The 19,880-nt window shown below is 32.2% G+C and overlaps 1 protein-coding gene across 6 annotated transcripts; it reads left to right on the forward strand.

The window, feature by feature from the left end:
* The first annotated feature begins 246 nt into the window (after positions 1 to 246).
* Positions 247 to 11,621, forward strand: LOC124934051 (probable DNA helicase MCM8). Of its 6 annotated transcripts, none has more exons than XR_007099050.1 (18): positions 247 to 632; positions 783 to 916; positions 1,250 to 1,298; positions 1,527 to 1,740; positions 1,839 to 1,916; positions 2,375 to 2,638; positions 2,903 to 2,998; positions 3,132 to 3,284; positions 3,712 to 3,782; positions 3,861 to 3,979; positions 4,136 to 4,265; positions 4,603 to 4,651; positions 4,729 to 4,885; positions 4,965 to 5,139; positions 5,271 to 5,441; positions 5,516 to 5,629; positions 5,716 to 5,821; positions 11,611 to 11,621. XR_007099050.1 is itself a non-coding variant. In XM_047474517.1 (17 exons), the coding sequence occupies exons 5-17, from the start codon at positions 1,901 to 1,903 to the stop codon at positions 5,743 to 5,745; spliced, it is 1,545 nt and encodes a 514-aa protein (XP_047330473.1). In that variant the 5' UTR covers positions 247 to 632; positions 783 to 916; positions 1,250 to 1,298; positions 1,527 to 1,740; positions 1,839 to 1,900; the 3' UTR covers positions 5,746 to 5,971. The 6 variants fall into 6 exon arrangements, 1 of the variants encoding a protein (XP_047330473.1); XR_007099049.1 differs by lacking the exon at positions 11,611 to 11,621 and adding an exon at positions 7,262 to 7,292; XR_007099048.1 differs by lacking the exon at positions 11,611 to 11,621 and adding an exon at positions 6,395 to 6,534 and having other exon boundaries at positions 1,836 to 1,916.
* The last annotated feature ends 8,259 nt before the right edge of the window (positions 11,622 to 19,880 follow it).

Genomic DNA, 19,880 nt, shown 5'->3' on the forward strand with positions numbered 1-19,880 from the left:
GACAAATGATTGATATCCAGGATCATATGGTGTTAGAAGGGAGAGATGAAACAATTCCTTACACATTTTCATTTAGAGGTTAAACCAGTGATTAATTAGATAAATTGATGTTAGTCCATTTATTTGACTTACTTAAAAGCTTTATTTGGAGGTGTAAGAAAACATTATACAGATAATAAGAACAAGGTGTCCCTGTCACAGGAGACATCCATGTCATAATTGTTGGTTTGGAAAGTTCTTTCTCTCTTCTTTTGTTTATTTTTGTATTAAATAGGCTGACATTGTGACATCTACTCTAAAAGACTTGTTGTATTGTTAGCTAACTGATGAGAGACGTGGTACTGCCGGTTATGTTGATATTACAAGGTGATCCTGGACTTGGAAAGAGTCTATTATTACAAGCAGCTGCGTCTCTATTTCTCCACGTCGTATTTATGTGTGTGGTAATGCCACAACAAATGCTGGTCTTACCGTGGCTTCTGTGAAGGATGCTTTGACAAGTGATTATGCTCTTGAAAGCAATGGAGCAACAACGTGTTTCCGTTGCCAAAGCTGGCTGGACTTGTAGTAGCAAGCTTATCAGCACCAACTTCTGTCTTGGCAGCGGCAAAGCCTGTTGGTGGCCACTACAAGTACTGTAACAAATTCTTACTTGTAACTTTCTTCTGATATCATTATAATTCTCATATTTTCCTACCCTTTCAATCTAAAGAACCTTCTTTAATTTCCATTGATACGTTACCGGCGCCTTCTTCTAACTCCTCCTGGGAAATTAATTTCAGCCGCACAAAAACTTTCAACGAAAATTTGAAAATGAGTGCTGCTTTACTATCGCTATTCGATTTGGTTTTCATATTGCTTGCTTCATAAGCCTGATGAGCTGCTGGACAAGAGGGTCTCGGAGCACATCATGTCAGTAAGTCATCCTGCCTTCCCAACTATCGTTGATCCGTTATTAATCTTTTGAAACTAGCCGTATTTTGATTTGTACAAGTAACTGCATGTCTTCCATGCTTAATCTCCAAGTCTTAAATAAGATAGAATTATCTGGCTGAATTGTTCAAGTAGTCTGATCAGTAATAATACAAAAGTTAGAAATGTCAATAAATCTGAATCAACCATGAAAGCAGAATCTCTTGTCAAGTATGCTGGTGAATTTTCTGTTTGGCCTCATAATATAATCTCCACCAAATATTTTGCCTGTTAAAATTACAGAGTGGTAATTATACTAGAATTTTACTATTTGCAGCTTCATGCTGGAAGTGGAGAGAATTCACCTGCTGCTAAGAAGTTGAAGGGTGAATATTGATATCTTACTGTATTTTTTTTGTCAATCAAATTACTTTAATAAGACTAGGAGAAGTGTTCATATCTACCAATGCAGGAAACCAGAACGCTAGAGATATAGTTCTGAGCGTAAAAAGTGGTTCGCTAGATATAATCCAATGCCTTTTTATGGTTTGGGTTATTTGTGTTTAATTTCATATAACCCACTATCTAAGAAACATGATTAATTACTTTTGCAGGAAGTTGTTGAAATAATGAAAGAATCATTATATGATAAAAATGTCGGAGTGGAGGGATGAGCCAACAGAAGGAAGCAAAACGATTCCTTAGTTCCTTGAATAGGCAGTCCGAGTTACAGCAAAAAGATAGGATTGGTTTGAGAGTGTCGGATATCGACACGTTTGTTGATAACTTAAACAGTATCTTCTGAAGAAAGGGCCAAGGACATATCAGGTTCATTAGTCTAGCTATATATAATGGTTTCTTCTTCGTTATATAATAGTAATGTTAATTTTATAAATATAATAAAGTTTTAAATCATGATCTAGTAGATGCATGCATCCCTGGAGATGTTGCGACTGTAACTGGTATTATAAGAGTGATCAATAATTACATGGACATAGGAGGAGGTAAGATGGAATGTTTCTTGTTCTGTATCTTTGTATTTATAATGTTGCTATAACATGGTTGAACTCAGGATCTTGTCTAAATTTACTATTTAACAAAAAAAATTGATTCTCAACAATGAAGTGATAGATCGGATTAATGAAGTTTCATTTTTCTTGCATTATGTTTATGTTGGATCCATCATATATATGTTGTTTGTTATTTGTTTTTTTGACATGGACAAATGTCACATGGTTTCAGTTTAGTTGAATGTTTAGTGACATCCACATTAATCGAGACTGTTACAAAAAAAAAAGAACATTATAATTCTATACTCGATGGAATCTTGCCTACCTTTTTGCTTTGTTGCATTTTTCTCTGAAAGTGATTGCCATACAAACTGCGACTCATCAAGTTCCCACTTTATTTCTGGGCTAATCTGGATTTGTAAGAATCTTTAAATGATTGTTCAACATTTCAGGAAAATCGAAAGGCAAAAATCAAGCATTATACTACTTGTATCTGGAAGTTGTTTCGATTAAAAATTCTAAGTCACAATCGCAACCTGAGGATTTAGAAGATAATCCCTCTAATGCTAGAGCGTCGCAATTGCTTGATTTGTTCACATTTTCACCAAGAGACTTGGAGTTCATTGCAAAGTTCTCAGATGAGTTTGGTCCAGATGTATTTCGTCAAATAGTTCAATCAATTTGCCCCTCTATCTATGGACACGAGCTTGTTAAAGGTATAGGAATTCACACTCTAAACTGGTATATCATTTATCATGTTTATTATGTAACATTTGTAAATCAATTATCTGCCTCAAACCCTTTTCTGATGACTGACTACGCATGGGTCAGTAAATGACTGTATTGTACTGCACATGACACATGATTGATATCCAGGATCATATGTTGTTAGAAGGGAGATGAAACAATTCCTTACACATTTTCATTTAGAGGTTAAATCAATGATTAGATAAATTGATGTTAGTCCATTTATTTGGCAGCGGGAATTACTTTAGCTTTATTTGGAGGTGTAAGAAAACATTATACAGATAAGAACAAGGTCCCTGTCAGAGGAGACATCCATGTCATAATTGTTGGTATGGAAAATTATTTCTGTGTTCTTTTGATTTTTTTCGGTATTAAATAGGCTGACATTGACATTACAATAAAAGACTTGTTGTATTGTTAACTAATTGATGAGACGTGGTACTGGTCATTTGAAATTACAAGGTGATCCTGGACTTGGAAAGAGTCAATTATTACAAGCAGCAGCGTCTATTTCTCCACGTGGTATTTATGTGTGTGGTAATGCTACAACAAATGCTGGTCTTACTGTGGCTGTTGTGAAGGATGCTTTGACAAGTGATTATGCTTTTGAGGCCGGTAAATGTCTCCATCTCATCCATGTTTTTGATAATTATGCAGGATATTAGTAACTAAAGCCTCTCTAGGCAAATTGATCAGAAACTTTGTATTTCAGATTTTTTTTTTCATTTTCTGTTACTGCAGTTGGTTAAAGGATTATTTTGCTTGAACGGGCCTTTTAATGAACATGTGTAGTGAAAGTTTAATCCTATATTAGCTTATAGGATCCTTGAGTATCTCGATGACTTGATGATGTGACAAAATAAGATAATTTCCATTTTGGACTGTCCTTGAGCTTAGACATTAATTACCTTGATTTTCATATATGAAGTTGGAAAGACATTGAATAACACAAACACATTGTTCTTTCCTAGTTAACATATTAAACTGAAAGCAATATTTTACAATAGGAGATTTTGTTTAACTCTGCATGTACTTTGAACAGGTGCCATGGTACTTGCTGACAGTGGACTCTGTTGCATTGATGAGTTTGACAAAATGTCAGCAGAACATCAGGTTTTGCCTTGTGTGGAAACCCATTGCTTTCTCATCGATAATTGATATTTGATATGGCATCTAATTGTATTGGCTCAGGCCCTTTTGGAAGCAATGGAGCAACAATGTGTTTCTGTTGCCAAAGCTGGACTTGTAGCAAGCTTATCAGCACGAACTTCTGTCTTGGCAGCGGCAAATCCTGTTGGGGGCCACTACAAGTACTGTAACAAATTCTTACTTCTAACATTTATCTGTTTTCTTCTGATATCATATAATTCTCATATTTTGCTACCCTTTCAATCTAATGAACCTTCTTTAATTTCCATTGATATGTTACTTGTGCCTTCTTCTAACTCCTGGGAAATTAATTTCAGTCGCACAAAAACTGTCAACGAAAATTTGAAAATGAGTGCTGCTTTATTATCGCGATTCGATTTGGTTTTCATATTGCTTGATAAGCCTGATGAGTTGCTGGACAAGAGGGTCTCGGAGCACATCATGTCAGTAAGTCATCCTGCCTGCCCAACTATTGTTGATCCATTATTAATCTGTTGAAACTACCCGTATTTTGATTCGTATAAGTAACTATATGTCTTTCATTCTTAAGCTCTAAGTTTTGAAATAAGATAGAAGTATCTGACTGAATTGTGCACGTGGTCTGATCAGTAATAATACAAAAGTTAGAAATGTTAATGAATCTCAATAAACCATGAAAGCAGAATCTCTTGTTGATTCAGTAGGTTGGTGATTTTTTTGTTTGGCCTCATAATAAAATTCCACCAAATATTTTGCCTGTTAAAATTACAGAGTGGTAATTATACTAGAATTTTACTATTTGCAGCTTCATGCTGGAAGTGGAGAGTACTCACCTGCTGCTAAGAAGTTGAAGGGTGAATATTGATAGTAATTTTATTTTTCCATCAAATTACTTTAATAAGACTAGGAGTGTTCATATCTACCAATGCAGGAAACCAGAACGCTAGTGATATAGTTCTGAGCATAAAAAGTGGTTCTCTAGTATCAAGGCTGAGACTTGACCCTCGGAAGGATCACAACTTTGTTCCTTTACCTGGCCCTCTTATTCGGAAGTATATTGCTTATGCTAGAACTTATGTCTTCCCTAGGTAATAAATACTAGTTTCTCTATGCTAAGAAGTAATTATTTTTAAGATGGTTAGTTAAATATAGTTTTTGTTGAATCAGAATGTCAAAACCAGCTGCAGAAATCCTACAGAGGTTCTACTTACAATTGAGAGACCACAGTACATCTGCTGATAGCACGCCTATAACTGCAAGACAGTTGGAAAGTTTGGTAAGACTTGCACAAGCTCGAGCCCGATTAGAATTAAGAGAGGAAATTACAGCTCAGGATGCACAAGTAAGCCAGTTTCATGGTGTTGTATCATACCTTAGGCCTTGTTTGATGAAGAGTTATATTTGGATTTAATCCAATGCCTTTTCTGGTTTGGGTTATTTGTGTCTAAGAAACATGATTAATTACTTTTGCAGGAAGTTGTTGAAATAATGAAAGAATCATTGTATGATAAATATGTTGATGAACACGGGTTTGTTGATTTTGGTCGGAGTGGAGGGATGAGCCAACAGAAGGAAGCAAAACGATTCCTTAGTGCCTTGAATAAACAGTCCGAGTTACAACAAAAAGATTGCTTCTCAATATCAGTAATATTAATACAAACACTTGTTCATGATTACTATTATTCTACTTTTATTTATTTTTGTGCTCGATATTTCAGGAGATATATAGTCTGGCAGATAGGATTGGTTTAAGAGTGTCGGATATTGACACGTTTGTTGATAACTTAAACAGCGTTGGTTATCTTCTGAAGAAAGGGCTAAGGACATATCAGGTTCATTAGTCTAGCTATATATAATGTTTTTTTCTTCTTCGTTATAATCTTACACTTCTTATAGTCTCAGCTTATTATTGGTTCAGGTGTTATCATCGTCTTATTCGCGAACTTAACTGTCTGTCTCTTGCCGGTTGTAATTGGGAGTCCCTTCTGCTTAAGCACGAGGCTTCATATTGGTTTTGGCAGAAGGTAACATTCTCGGCTCTACCAAATACTAATATTCTCAATGGTTCTTGTTTATTCAGTTAAGCTCAAACTGTGGGACCTAAAATCTAGTTGAAAATTTTGTACACAAGTTAAAATTGAATGAGATACTAACATAAAGGCTATTAAACATTTTTTTAGTGTATTTTATTTTCTTTAAATAAATTGAGAACATGATAAGGGTATTCTCAAAAAAATCTGATTTGATTTAGTAAGTTTTAATTGATTTATTTCTTATGAGAATTGTAACACATATTTTTGGGAACATAATCCTTTCGGTCATGCCGAGAAACTAAGACCCGACGTGTCGAAATTGCACTTGGACCCCTTGGTTTAAGAATGTCAAATGGATCTGTGAGCCGAGAGACAGACTAAAAGTGAGCTTATCTCTAAGATCATCATCCAAGTCCGGTTTTATTTTTTTTTAGATATTTTATTTTAAAGTTGCCATCAAGTTTGCTGGCTTGAAAATAAAATTAAGAGGCTAAAGTTTTAATTTTATAATCTTTTGAGTTTTAGAACTCAAGATATAGCCTTTAAATTATCTTGGACCCGTAGGTGGCCTCCCGCTGCGGTGGCAGTTAATGGTAGAATGTTCGCCAACGAACTTAACTTAAGGACATCAAAGTGGCGACAGTTTCGACTCCGGTTTGTCTTAGAAGTCTTTTAGGATGTATGGGGACTTCAATGGAAGAAGATAATACAATTATTCTTATCCAAAACTCAAGAACAAGGATAAACATAGTTTTCGTCATTTTTGGCCAGAAAACTCAAAATTAGGTAAGTTCTTGGTTTGGCTTGATCTAACCTATCAAGTTCTATCATAATCTAGCAGCTAGGGTGTACCAATCAATAATATGCGACAATAATCAACAATCTAAACAAGAATTGATGGAAAACCTTGAATTGAACTCAAAACAAACAATTATCCAAAGTTAAATTGTCAGATGATAATACAACGCCTCTAGGGTTTCAAGACCATACAAATATTACCTAAAGGTCTAGAATAAGATGATTGAATACAGAGAAGTGGGAAGAACAAGTTCTTGGAACGGAGTTCCTTTGCCGGAAAATGGAAATATCTTCCCTCGATTGATCGGAGCACTTAGGGGCGGTTACAAGCTTTCTCCTCCTTGCAGTTGTATAGTCGGTCGACCTTCTTCAATTTAGAACCAAAATGCACAATTTATATTGATTGTGGAGGGTGAATTTAGCATTTGAAGTTTAAATGGGTTTTTCATTTTTTTTAGGAATTGGGCACGTTGGAAAGGTATGACCAAGACCCACAACTTTCAATTTTACCAAAATTCAAATAAACCAACACAGCTCTTGTCATTTGAAGATGAACGTTTTTGGCTTAAACTAAACTTTTTTAATTTCGACTGAATGAACATAAACTTGTTTATGTTCTCCTGTTCGACTCAGGACGTGTTAGAAGCTCTGGTTTGTACCATTGGAAAGATATTTTCAAGGGCTGCAACTTTGGAAGCAATCTCTAGTTGAACACAAGCCGTCAGTTTTGGCGACACCTCTGTACGGGCGGGCGGGCGACCTCACGTGGACTGTAGGTCAGTCAAACTGGTGCAACATTCAACCCAAAGTCTAGAATTTTCAAACCAAAACAAGAACACTTTCAAGACTCTGAAGAATCTGGTGGCTCTCCCTCCGTGGTGGTGGTGGCTCCGTTCTCTGGTCGGATGGGTGATGTGGCTTGTGGCAGGATTCCCGGTTTTGACGCCAAATATTGAATTTTTTTTAAAAAAAAATCAATCTTCGGAGCGTTTTTATGAAAAATAAAAAATAATTATATTACAGTCAATTTTTATTATCTTCAATAATCCTAACATTGCGAACGTGTTAGTTTTTACAAATTTTGCACTTTACGAAAAACATTGCTTAATTTAAAAAGAATGACTCAAGAAGTAATAATACTCATTTATAATTATTTCAGAAATAATTTTGTTCTTTGAGCAAAAAAAAAAAAAAAAAAAAAAAATTAAATTAATAAAAAATACTCTTAAACCCAAATAAGTTTATCTATTTAACCTCTAGAAACAATACTCAAAACTAAATATATATATATATATTATTATTATTATTATTATTTCAGCTATCATGCATCTATGAATGTACCTTTTATTATATTTTGATGACCATTTTATACAATCACATATAATATCTTTTAAACTTGAGAGAAATTAATACTTGTAGTAGGTCTGGACAAGTTTAATTTATAATTATTTTACAATTTTAAACAATCTGATTAGAAGTTAATAACTTGTTATTATATAATATATAACATTTAGACATGTAAAAGTAAATTCTTACATTTAATTCATCCCAAAATAAAACCAAATAACCCATATCAATTAAAGACTTATTTTCTCTCTTTTTTTTTTTTTTTCCTCTATCGACAGTTCTTCAAAATTTTACTAGTATTTGTGAACTAATAACTTAAGTATTAATTGGGTGCCTTACTAATTAAGAATACAAATAAATTAAATCAACAATACATTTTATAAGGAGCATATTTTCAAAATCAATAATTTTGTGTTTTTATTCTCTACAAAAACATTAGGAAACCCCAGATTCTTTCATTTCCATGTAAAGATCAAAGTGAAAAATCAGTTTAATTGGAAAATCAATCAAATAAAGAAAAAGAGACAAAACATGAACATCAAGCTAACTGTACATACTAGCTCTAAAGCAAAAAAAAAAAAAAAAAGAAAAAAAAAAGAAATAGTTCTGTTTTATATACATACAGTTGATAATGTTTTAAAATATTAAATGAAATTTTTGGATACCGGTTAAATACAAACTTTTAGTTAAACATATAATGACTCACAATAAATTGTATTTAGTTATTGACAATTACAACACTAGCTAGGGTTATTAATTAATTATTATTATTATTTTTAAACTAGCTAGTTTACTCTCTAATTATTAAGTTAGAACCTCCCTTTAATTCATAACTTGACTTGTAATTAAAAAGAAAAAATCATAGGCTTTTCATGGTTTGGTTTGGTTGAAATCTTACAATTAATTGGATCATTTTATTTTCTCAAAAACATATATAATTAAATATTAACATTTACCTTATTTACTTTAAATTAGAATATATACTCTCTTTCAAAAGAACTCCAAGTAATATTTTGTGACAAACACACCTAATTCTATATTTGTTATCTAACTTGTTTCATAGGAAATACATATGTTGTTTAAAAAATAGTAATGCTAACTCACACATATATGTTAAGGGGGCTATTATTCAATCAAGTGAGAGGAACAAAAATGAAGATTTTTATTTTCACGGTGTTGTTGTTGTTGGTTGTAGCCTCCTCTGCCCAAACCGATTTCATCGCAAATAGGATGTTTGTAATGGAAAGAGCATTCCCGTCCCCAAATAACGAGGAGTTGGAAGTAGTGAAAGCTCGAGACAACAATAGACATATTGGTGACATTGTGAGCTTTCCTCTCGAGGGAGGTTTTGATATAAGAGTAGTCGGGTATGTATAACTGATAATTAATGATTTAGTTATGTTATAAATAATGTTTGTGACTAATGTTATCTATTATTACTATTTTTATTTATTTATTTTTTTTTATAGATTATATTTTGTCAAGATAAAACTCGGATCTCCGCCGCAAGAGTTTAGAGTAGATATTGATACCGGCAGCACCAATTTATGGGTGAGATGCAACGATCCGTCGTCGTCGTCGTCGTCGCCTCAACAAGAAGTAAGTGATTTTTGAAATGTTTTATACTATATGCTCAATCTCCCTATGAATAAATAATTTTAAAGTTGGTAAAATGTTGTCATTTTAACTCCAGTTCCTGATCACTGAATTACAATCTGCAAATTAACTTGTCCTTACTAATGAAAATTACATCCTCTTCTTCAAGTCTTTCATGCAAGAATGCACTATTCACATCCATTTGATATAAATTCCAACTTAATTGAGCATACCCTTCAATTACAAGTCTTGCCACTGGAGCAAAGACCTCATTATAATAAATCCCATGTTCTTGGGCATACCCTTCAATTACAAGTCTTTCCTTGCGTTTGTCTATCTTCCCATTCCCATGTTCATTGAGTTTAGTTTAGTTTTCTTTTTGCTCCTTTAGGTACATAGTAGATCCACAAGCTTGCTTCCATGTCTTGTTTCTTTCAATGGCTGAAATTTTCTTGATTCATTGCTTCCATGTCTTGGGCATACTAAGAAGATTGCATTTCAGTTTAGGAGCATAAGATACATTTTCTATTAACTGCCTTACACCATCCACTCTAATTCTTATATTTCACTTTCACAGCACATCATTTACCCAACTTCACACTGCTTAAATTGTGTGTCCAGATTAATAAACCAATTAATGTAATTCACCACAGATGTGGTTGGAACAACCAGAATCCAAAAACCAAGTATATATTACATTTTGGATTTTCTTGAGTTCTTAATTAATCTGCAACAGCATCAGCTAAATCAACATAATTAATTAGCTTTTTCCCATTCAGGACCTCAACATGAAAATGTCCAAGTTTCTTACACTTTTAGTATTCAAATCAAGTTTCTTAAACATGTGCTACTAACACTGCTCCATCAATTGACTTGCATGGTCTGCCTTTTCATTTCAAACAAAATATATAGAAATCCACCACCTGCATTGACTATTTGCCTAAATTTTAGTTTAATTTCATGCAATTCACAACCACAAGAGAAAGTTTGCTTATAGATATTGATTGTGTTTCTGTTTATGTGCAGGTTGAACTTAACTCATTTGATCCCACCGGCTCCTCCTCTTCTTCGAAGCTTTCATGCTCGGACAGATTATGCCATGGGATTGGTAGAGATTGTGCGAACAAGAGTAGTAATCTGTGTGGATTTAACACTCATTATGGAGATGGAAGTTTGGCTACAGGCTACTACTTGACCGATCTTCTCCATTTTCAAACAGCTTCCTCAGCTCAAATTGTATTCGGGTAATTAATTAAGGATATATATTATTAGAATACTTTAAACTTCTTAACGTGTCTCGTCACTTTTTCTAATTACTAAATTAATAGGTGTAGCACGCATCTTGAGGGATCAATTGCCAATACTCGACTTATTGATGGGATTTTGGGGTTGGGTCATCGTTACCCTTCTGTTATATCACAATTCTCGTCCCAACAACTCATCCCTGGAATGTTCTCCCATTGTATGAGAGGAAATGGGGGTGGCATCCTCGTGTTTGGTGAGATGGAGGATTCGAGAACGGTCTATACTCCGCTCCTACCACATAAGTATGGATTACTTGCCTTTTTTTTTCACTTCATCAAATTGGTTTGGTTTAAATGATTACTAATGTTGAACTTTATGTAGGGGTCACTACAATATAGAACTTGAAAGCATTGCTATTAATGGGCAGTTGTTAGCCATCAACCCCGATGCTTACAAAGCATCTGATCGTCGAGAAATCATCGTGGATTCTGGGACGACACTGGCATACCTGGTGTCTGACATATACGACGCATTTATAAGTGCTGTAAGTTTATTTACCTTTTATTAAAATAATTTGCTACGATTTTGACTAATCTCCATAAAAATATATCAATTTAAATTTTATAGGTAACTGGTGCAGTTTCACAAATTGCTACACCCCTCCCCTTACAAGGCAACCAATGTTATAGATTGCCTGAAAGGTTCTTAATTTATATATACTTCACCTAAAATTTAATAATATTAACTAAAAATATTAATACTTACTACTACTGTTTGTTTATAAATGAATATAGTGGGATCAACGGATTTCCTTCGATTGCTTTCAATTTTAACGGCGGGGCATCCATGATTTTGACTCCGAACGATTACCTTCTGAATTATGGACTCACGGTAAGTTTTGAAACATAATTCTTGTAATGTTTGATTTTGAGTTTGATGTCAAAATGCTAACTTCTACTCATTTTTATATATCACAGGATGGACTCCTATTAATGTGCATGGGGATTCAGAGATCATTCGATGATTTATCAATTTTAGGAGGTAAGTGGTTCAAGAGAAGAATAACTAGACAATTTGTTTTTGTTAGTTTCAAGATATCATTGATTAGTCGAAAAATATTTATTATTTGAATTTGTATCACATATCTTGCAGATATAGCACTTAGAGACAAGATTGTTGTCTACGACAATGTTCACCAGCGACTCGGTTGGGCTATTCACGACTGTGAGTCGAATTATTTACTTATTCTCCAATCTCCATTTTCTTTTGTTCATTTTGTTTCAACTTTCGTAGGTTCTTCTTTGCCGGTCAATGTCACCAAACCGTTAGAAGGGGACTACATTAGCAGTGCCGCACCGTCAATAACAATAACACAGTCTTATTATTGGATACTAGCTATGTTGTATATGATAAATCTATAGGTTTTGGCCAACTTCTATGTTATTTGCGAATATTTTATATAATCCTTAATTTTGTCAACATCTTTTGTAGTTATGTTTCTTGTTTATGATTTATTTTTTTATTTTCATTTTTATTGTACAATCCACTAACAAAACAGACAATATATAATGGTAACTGTCAAAATAAAATAAACAATAAATAATGATCAGAAATTAAAAACAGAACAAAGAAATGTTTATTAAAACATTTATCACTCAATCTTCAACATTATTAATGAAAAGTTATTTATCAATTCATTTTTATTTATCAGCAACATTGTCTGCAAACATTAGGATTAACCTCAATGTCACAAAAGCAACAGTCACCGGGACAAATATGACCTGGACAACCTGTTTATTCAAAATAACATGTTAATCCATATTTCATAACTTTTATGTTCATCATATAATTATAAAAACAAATAAATATAAAATATAAAGGAATAACAATCAATTAATTAAATTGACATGGTAAATACAACTTACTAAGATCTTCATATTTAATTTCACCATTCATAAGTTGCTTAGAATTGACCATGAATGGAACGCGATTTGGTGTAGCGTCAACCATACAATTAGATGCATAACCCAACAAAACTAACATACAAATCAATAAAGAAGAAGATAGTTTCATGGCGACAATACGATGATGAGAGATATATGGCAAAAGATGTGAATTTGATTTTTAATCGAGCGATATTTATATTTCACATATTATAACATATTTGATATATGTTAAAAATCTAATACAATTCTAACAATATTAGGTAAATCTGAACAAATATTTCAAATATCATGGTATGATTTTGTATATCCAAATTAATACTAAAATCATGGATTCGGTGCATTTAACTATTTCTTTTAAATGTTGAAATTACATAAAGAGCAGTTTACTTTTTTCTTTTTCTTTTTTTATGTTTGGAAGCAAATCTTGATTATAAACATAAAGTTATTACTTAATTTTAAATTTTTTATTTAAATAATATTAAGAAACTTTTCATTTATGAAATATGAGATCTTTTTGGTAAAATATCTGTTTCAAATGTGAGTAGTAGATATCACCCATTTACTCTATTTAAAAACAGTCCTCAGTTTGAGAGAATAAAATCGTTTTTTTTAATTAGTATTTTTTTTTTAAATCATAAAAACAAAGGTGAATACTCAATTAAATAGTTTGACCCATATGTTAATGATAGAACAAATTTTGAATACTAATATTAATATTATATCTTTCATAAATATCACATCACAAATAAAACACTTAGTACATTTTTTTTTTCATTTAAAAATAGCAACAAAATTATAGTTTACATATTTTAGAATCTTTTATATTAAATAGTAATATTTTTAAGTACTCTTTATACATTTGGGAAACTATTGACGTCTTTTGAAGAAAATAAGTGACATCGTATAATGATGTCAGAACTTTACAACATTATACCGCTAGAAATTTTTTTGGCAAGTACCTCTTGGTTTAAACCTGTATTAGAATCGAATTGATGTCGAATAATGACGATGAAGGCTGTACGCATTTTTCTTCGTTCCTCCTAAAAAATATACCCCGTCTTAAGGGCGGTTTGTACGATCTAGAAATTATCGTTCTTTAAGAGAAAATGTTTTTTTTGTGTTAGGCAAGCTTTGTTAAAATCTCATTGACTTACCTCCTCTGCATCCCGTAAAAAGTGGAAAGGGATGAGAAACCGAAAATAGAGTTCTCCTAGCATAGGCCTTTTGAATTGGCCCATCTATGTTTTAAAATGATCCACTCGCGGATGTATTGATTTAATTGACTTTAGAGTCCCCACTTTAGTTTTCTTCTCAAAGAACTAAAGAAAAAAAAAATCAGAATTCGTTGTTTGATTACGTATTAAGAAAGGGCCTACGACATTATGTCCCATATGCTTGTCTTTATAGACAATCTCTACTCATAAGTAATTGGCTAGTTGATGTTTGAAGGATTATTACATTTTCGTTCTGAGTTCAGAACTCTTTGCTTGTATGAGAAAATTTTAACCATTTTACAAAAGGGTTGATTCTATTCACAAGGCATAAACAAGGTTAGTGCAAAAGTAGAGTGCAAGGCACAAATCCCGAGGAAAATGATCGCAGTTAGAGAAGATGGGGATTCAGATTAGAGATTGAAAATTTATTCCTTTGAAAAAAAAAAGAATAAATTAATCAAAAGTCCTTAGTGTTTCTCTTTTTAAATATTTGGAGTTGAGAAAAACTCTGAATACATCACATTAAAATGACTCATTTTAATGTGACAACAGATTAAGTTTAGTAACCCGTAAACACACTTAACCATTTAACCAAGCGCAAAATTTGCCGCCTGACAGACTCGAACTCAGAACTTATGGTTAGTATCCACCTCTTATTGCCGCTAAAAGTGGATATCCCTAGTCTCCCTGAGGTCTTGGTTTTGAGTCCGTCAGACGACAAGTTTTGCGCCTAATTAAATGGTTAAGTGTGTTTATGGGTTATGTGCTTAATTCGTTGTCCCATTGAATCCCCTTTTAAATCAGCTCAAATGGTTCTCCCAAGCCCAAGTATGATTTTTCAAGTTACATATTACTTTGTCTTCAGCATCCTTGCGATTTCTACACCCGAAACTTCAAACACACACAAGTTTTGACTCAAGGCTCCTCACGGTATGAGCGAGTAGGCGTGGAAAGGTATGAATCTTTTCCATAATTTTCATGTTTTGAGCATCAACAAATTGGAGTCTGTGTAGTGCTGAACAAGAAAACGACTGTACAGAGACGGGTTTACCATATGCATCAATCTCATTGCAGGCTATCTAGGATGAGTTATACAACGAAACCAGGAGACCTACTTATTACCATTGGAAAAAATGACTCAAAGGGCTTCCCAATGAAGCTCAGTCACCCAAAATGGCCAAGTGATTCGAAAGATACAAAGTTTAGAAGTGTAGCCTACCTCAAGTTACCTCTAAGACCCACATTGGAGCATTGGTTCTCTTGTGTTGATCGGGCAAGTGCTATAATCGTCGATCTAGGTTCAAAATCAATGTCATTGAAAAGGTATATTGATTATCAAACCCAAAGAAAGTGGCAATACGGCGAAAGTTGGGATCAACTTCCTAACTCAAGTTGAATCACTAAAATCCATCAACTACAACTCGAGTTACGAATTATGAGTGGAATGGCTTCCATGTTGATCTTCATCTAAATACTCTCCATTCACGTCGATATTTGTCTAGTTAGGACATCCAATCGTGAAATCGAGCTGAATAGTCATTGTAGGAGACTCATTCATCTTTCCAGAACGCCCAAAACGATTAAATTTTATCGGAGTATTGAAGCCGGGGCAAATTTTTGAATGAATTTTGTATAATTAATTATACACAAAATATAATTATTTTCTACTAAACAACACAAATATGTTTTATTATATAGAATTTATTAAATTAATACTTTTATTATTTAAGATGGTAAAAATATTTATGCTATTTGATATTGTGTTTTTACTCTTAATAAATAATTTATTAATATAAATTAGTAAGTAAAAAAAGGTTTGAACGTGGAGAGATTCTTAAGTATAGATGAAAACACTAGTATATTATTATTACTAGGAAGATACACTTGTGATGCACACGGATTAAAAAATAATTGTTACAACAACGTCTCGTGTTAATCAAATTTGGTGTTGAGTTAAAATATAAAGTGTTATTAGCCTAGTTGGTTAAAATATTGTACTTGTTTTGTTATGTTGCGTGTTGAAACATACCTATAGTATTCTTAATTTTATTTTAACCGTTTTAGTTTATGGACGGGTCAACTCAAAATCCGATCCAAATATCCATTTACTCTCACATATATATATACAAATTAACCACAGCTCTCGACCTGGCAATCCGGACACTTTCAAAATTAAGCATCATTATATATATAAATATATAGATTAGTTAGTTAAAAATGTCCCGCGTTCATCATATTTGGTGTTGAATTTAAAATATAGTGTGTTATTAGCTTAGTTGGTAAAGATTTACTTGTTTGTTAGGTTGAGTAGTTGAAACTATGCTATAGCATTTTTAATTTTTTAACTTTTTAAGTTATTGACGGGTCAACCCAGAATCCGATCCAGTATCCATTTACTCTCATATATATATTCAAATAACCACAGCTCTCGACACCACAATCCGGACACTTTCAAAATTAAACATCATTATATATATAGAATATATATATATTATATAATATAGTTGTTAAAAATGTCTCGCGTTTATCAAATTTGATGTTGAATTTAAAATATTAAAGTGTTATTAGCCTAGTTGGTTATAGAGTTATACTTGTTTTGTTAGGTTGCGAGTGTTAGAAACATACTTATGTTCATTTGTTAAATTTTATTTTTAACCTTTTAAGTTATGGCGGGTCAACCATATCCACCTAAGTATTCATTACTCTCACATATATATATCCAAATTAACAACAGCTTTCGACCCGGACATTCGGACACTTGTCAAAATTAAGCATCATTATATATAGAGAGAGATTAGTTAGTTAAAATGTCCCGCGTTCATCAAATTTGGTGTTAAATTTAAAATATACACTATGATTATCCGAGTTGGTTTAAAAGAGTTTGTAATTGTTTTGTTAGGTTGCTAGTTCGAAACATATCTACAATATTTTTAATTTTATTTTTAATCGTTTTAAGTTTATGAGCGGGTCAACCCAGAATCCGACTCAAGTATCAATTTACTCTCACATATATATCCAAATTAACCACAGCTCTCGACCCGACAAAATTAAGCATCATTATATATATATATATATATTAATATTACTTAGTTAAAAATGTCCCGCATTCATCAAATTTGGTGTTAAATTTAAAATATAAAGTGTTATTAGCCTAGTTGGATAAAAAGTTGTACTTGTTTTGTTAGATTGCAAGTTTAAAACATACATATAACATTTTTAAGTTTATGGGTGGGTCAACCCAGAATCCGACCCAAGTATTCATTTACTCTCACATTTATTCAAATTAACCACAACTCTCGACCCGACAATCCGGACACTTTCAAAATTAAGTATCATTATATATATATATTAGTTAGTTAAAAATGTTCCGCGTTCATCAAATTTGGTGTTGAACTCAAAATATAAAGTGTTATTAGTCTAGTTGGTTAAAGAGTTGTATTTGTTTTGTTAAGTTGCGAGTTCGAAACATATTTATAGCATTTTTAATTTTATTTTTAACCGTTTTAAGTTTATGAACGAGTCAACCCAGAATCCGACCCAAATATCCATTACTCTCGGATATATATCCAAATTAACCACATCTCTCGACCCGACAATCTGGACACTTTCAAAATTAAGCATCATTATATATATATATATTCATTTTTGATGTAACATAATTTTATATTTTTAATAAAATTTGTCATGTTTTGTTATTACATCAAAATTATTTGCGAATATTTTTATATAATACTTCATTTTGTCAACATCTTTTTTTAGTTATGCTTCTTTGTTTCAGGATTTTGTATTTATTTTATTTTATTAGACAACCCACTCGCAAAAACAGACAATATATATAGTAACTGTCAAAATAAAATAAAATAAAATAAACAATAAATAATGACCAGAAATTTAAAAACAGAACAAAAAAATGTTTATTAAAACATTTAACACTCAATCTTCGACAATATTAATGAAAAGTTATTTATCAATTCATTTTTATTTATCAGCAACATTGTGTGCAAACATTAGGATTAACCTCATTGTCACAAAAGCAACAGTCTCCGAGACAAATATGACCTGGACAACCTGTTTATTCAAAATAAGTTACTGGGTTTGGGTAAACTAGATTTAGTAGAGAGAAGAAGAGATAGATCCAGCAGAGAGCTTTTTGAAGGGAAGATGACCACTAGGTTTGGTTTGGGTTGATAAAGTAGATGAGAGAAGAAGAGATAGATCCAGCTTAGAGCTTTTGAAGAACCGATGATCACTGAGTTTGGTTGATAAAGTAGATCTAGTAGAGAGAGAAGAAGAGGTAGATCAGATAAAGAAGAAATGTCCAGAGTTACCTTTCGGACCGGATATTTCCGGTTTGTTTTTTTGGTTGAACCGTCCGGTTGGACCGGATTTTGCCCGGTTCGAAAGGTGACCGCATTAAAGTCAAAAACCGGACCGTTCTCTTAACCGTTTCGCGGTCGGACCGGTTGAACCGGCGGTCCGACCGCGTATTTTAAAACCTTGAAAATAACATGTTAATCCATATTTAAACTTTTATGTTCATCATATAATTATAAAACAAATAAATATAAAATAATTACATGTCCATGGTAAATACAACTTACTAAGATCTTCATATTTAATTTCACCATTCATAAGTTGCTTAGAATTAACCATGAATGGAACGCGATTTGGTGTAGCGTCAACCATACAGTTAGATGCATAACCCAACAAAACTAACATACAAATCAAGAAAGAAGAAGATGGTTTCATAGCGACAATAAGATGCGATATAGGGCAAAATATGAATTTGATTTTTAATCAAGTGATTTTTAATCAAGTGATTTTTAATCAAGTGATTTTTATATTTCACATATATGTTTAAAATCTAATAAAATTCTAACAATATTAGGTAAATATTATTAATCACATCATTAATGAGAATAAATAATAAAATCATAAAAACAAGGTGAATACTCAAAAATATTTGACCCAATGTTAATGATAGAACAATTTTGAATACTAATATTTGTATGTTTCATAAATATCAACATCCCAAACAAAACACTTAGTACATTTTTTCATTTAAAAATAGCAACAAAATTTATAACTTTTTTTTTCAAATAAAATAATTTCCAATAAACATCTCAAATTAATTAATTTTTGTTTTGAAATATTCTATTGTATCTTATAATTGTTTATTGTGTTTACATATTTTAGAATCTTTTATATTAAATATTAATATTTTTAAGTACTCTTGATACATTTTTGACAATATTGACTCTATTGACTCTTTTGAAGATAATAAGTGACATTGTACCATGATGTTGAACTTTACAAACATAATACCAAGAGAAAAAAAATTGCAATTACCTCTTTGGTTTAAAACTTGTATTAGAATTGAATTGATGTCGAATAATGATGATGAAGCCTGTACGCATTTTTCTTCGTTCCTCCTAAAAAATATACCCTGTCTTTAAGGGCAGTCTGTATGATCAAAAAATTATTGACCCCATGTCTTACATTCCTCACGTGCTCCCGCGGTAGGAGATGAGATATTTTTATGGTAGATTCGACCCGTGCACTGTTCTTTAAGGGTGTGTTTGATGAGGGGAATTAGAATTGGAATTGGAATTGGAATTTGAATTCTAATTCCAATTCTAATTCCAATTCCATGAGAACTGACATTGAATTACAATTCAATTCCTATGTTTGGAAACATTATAGAATTGTAATTCAATTCTAATTCTTATGTTTGTAAAATAAAATACCATTTCAAAAATGTTAATTTCTTAATATGTTTCAACGTTTTTGGCACGTTATATACGTTTTGACATGTTTAACACATTTACACATTTTTGACATGTTTAACACGTTTAACACGTTTTTTTACACGTTAACATTATTTGGGCACGTTTAAACACGTTT

Source organism: Impatiens glandulifera, chromosome 4 (genome assembly GCF_907164915.1).
Source record: "Impatiens glandulifera chromosome 4, dImpGla2.1, whole genome shotgun sequence".
Classification (NCBI taxonomy): Eukaryota; Viridiplantae; Streptophyta; class Magnoliopsida; order Ericales; family Balsaminaceae; genus Impatiens; species Impatiens glandulifera.

What these genes read in the sequence shown, in the direction of transcription:
- LOC124934051 (XM_047474517.1), top strand. An exon ending in CATCCATGTCATAATTGTTG is followed by an intron (nt 2,999 to 3,131) that starts GTATGGAAAATT and finishes TGAAATTACAAG; the next exon opens with GTGATCCTGGACTTGGAAAG. An exon ending in TGATTATGCTTTTGAGGCCG is followed by an intron (nt 3,285 to 3,711) that starts GTAAATGTCTCC and finishes TACTTTGAACAG; the next exon opens with GTGCCATGGTACTTGCTGAC.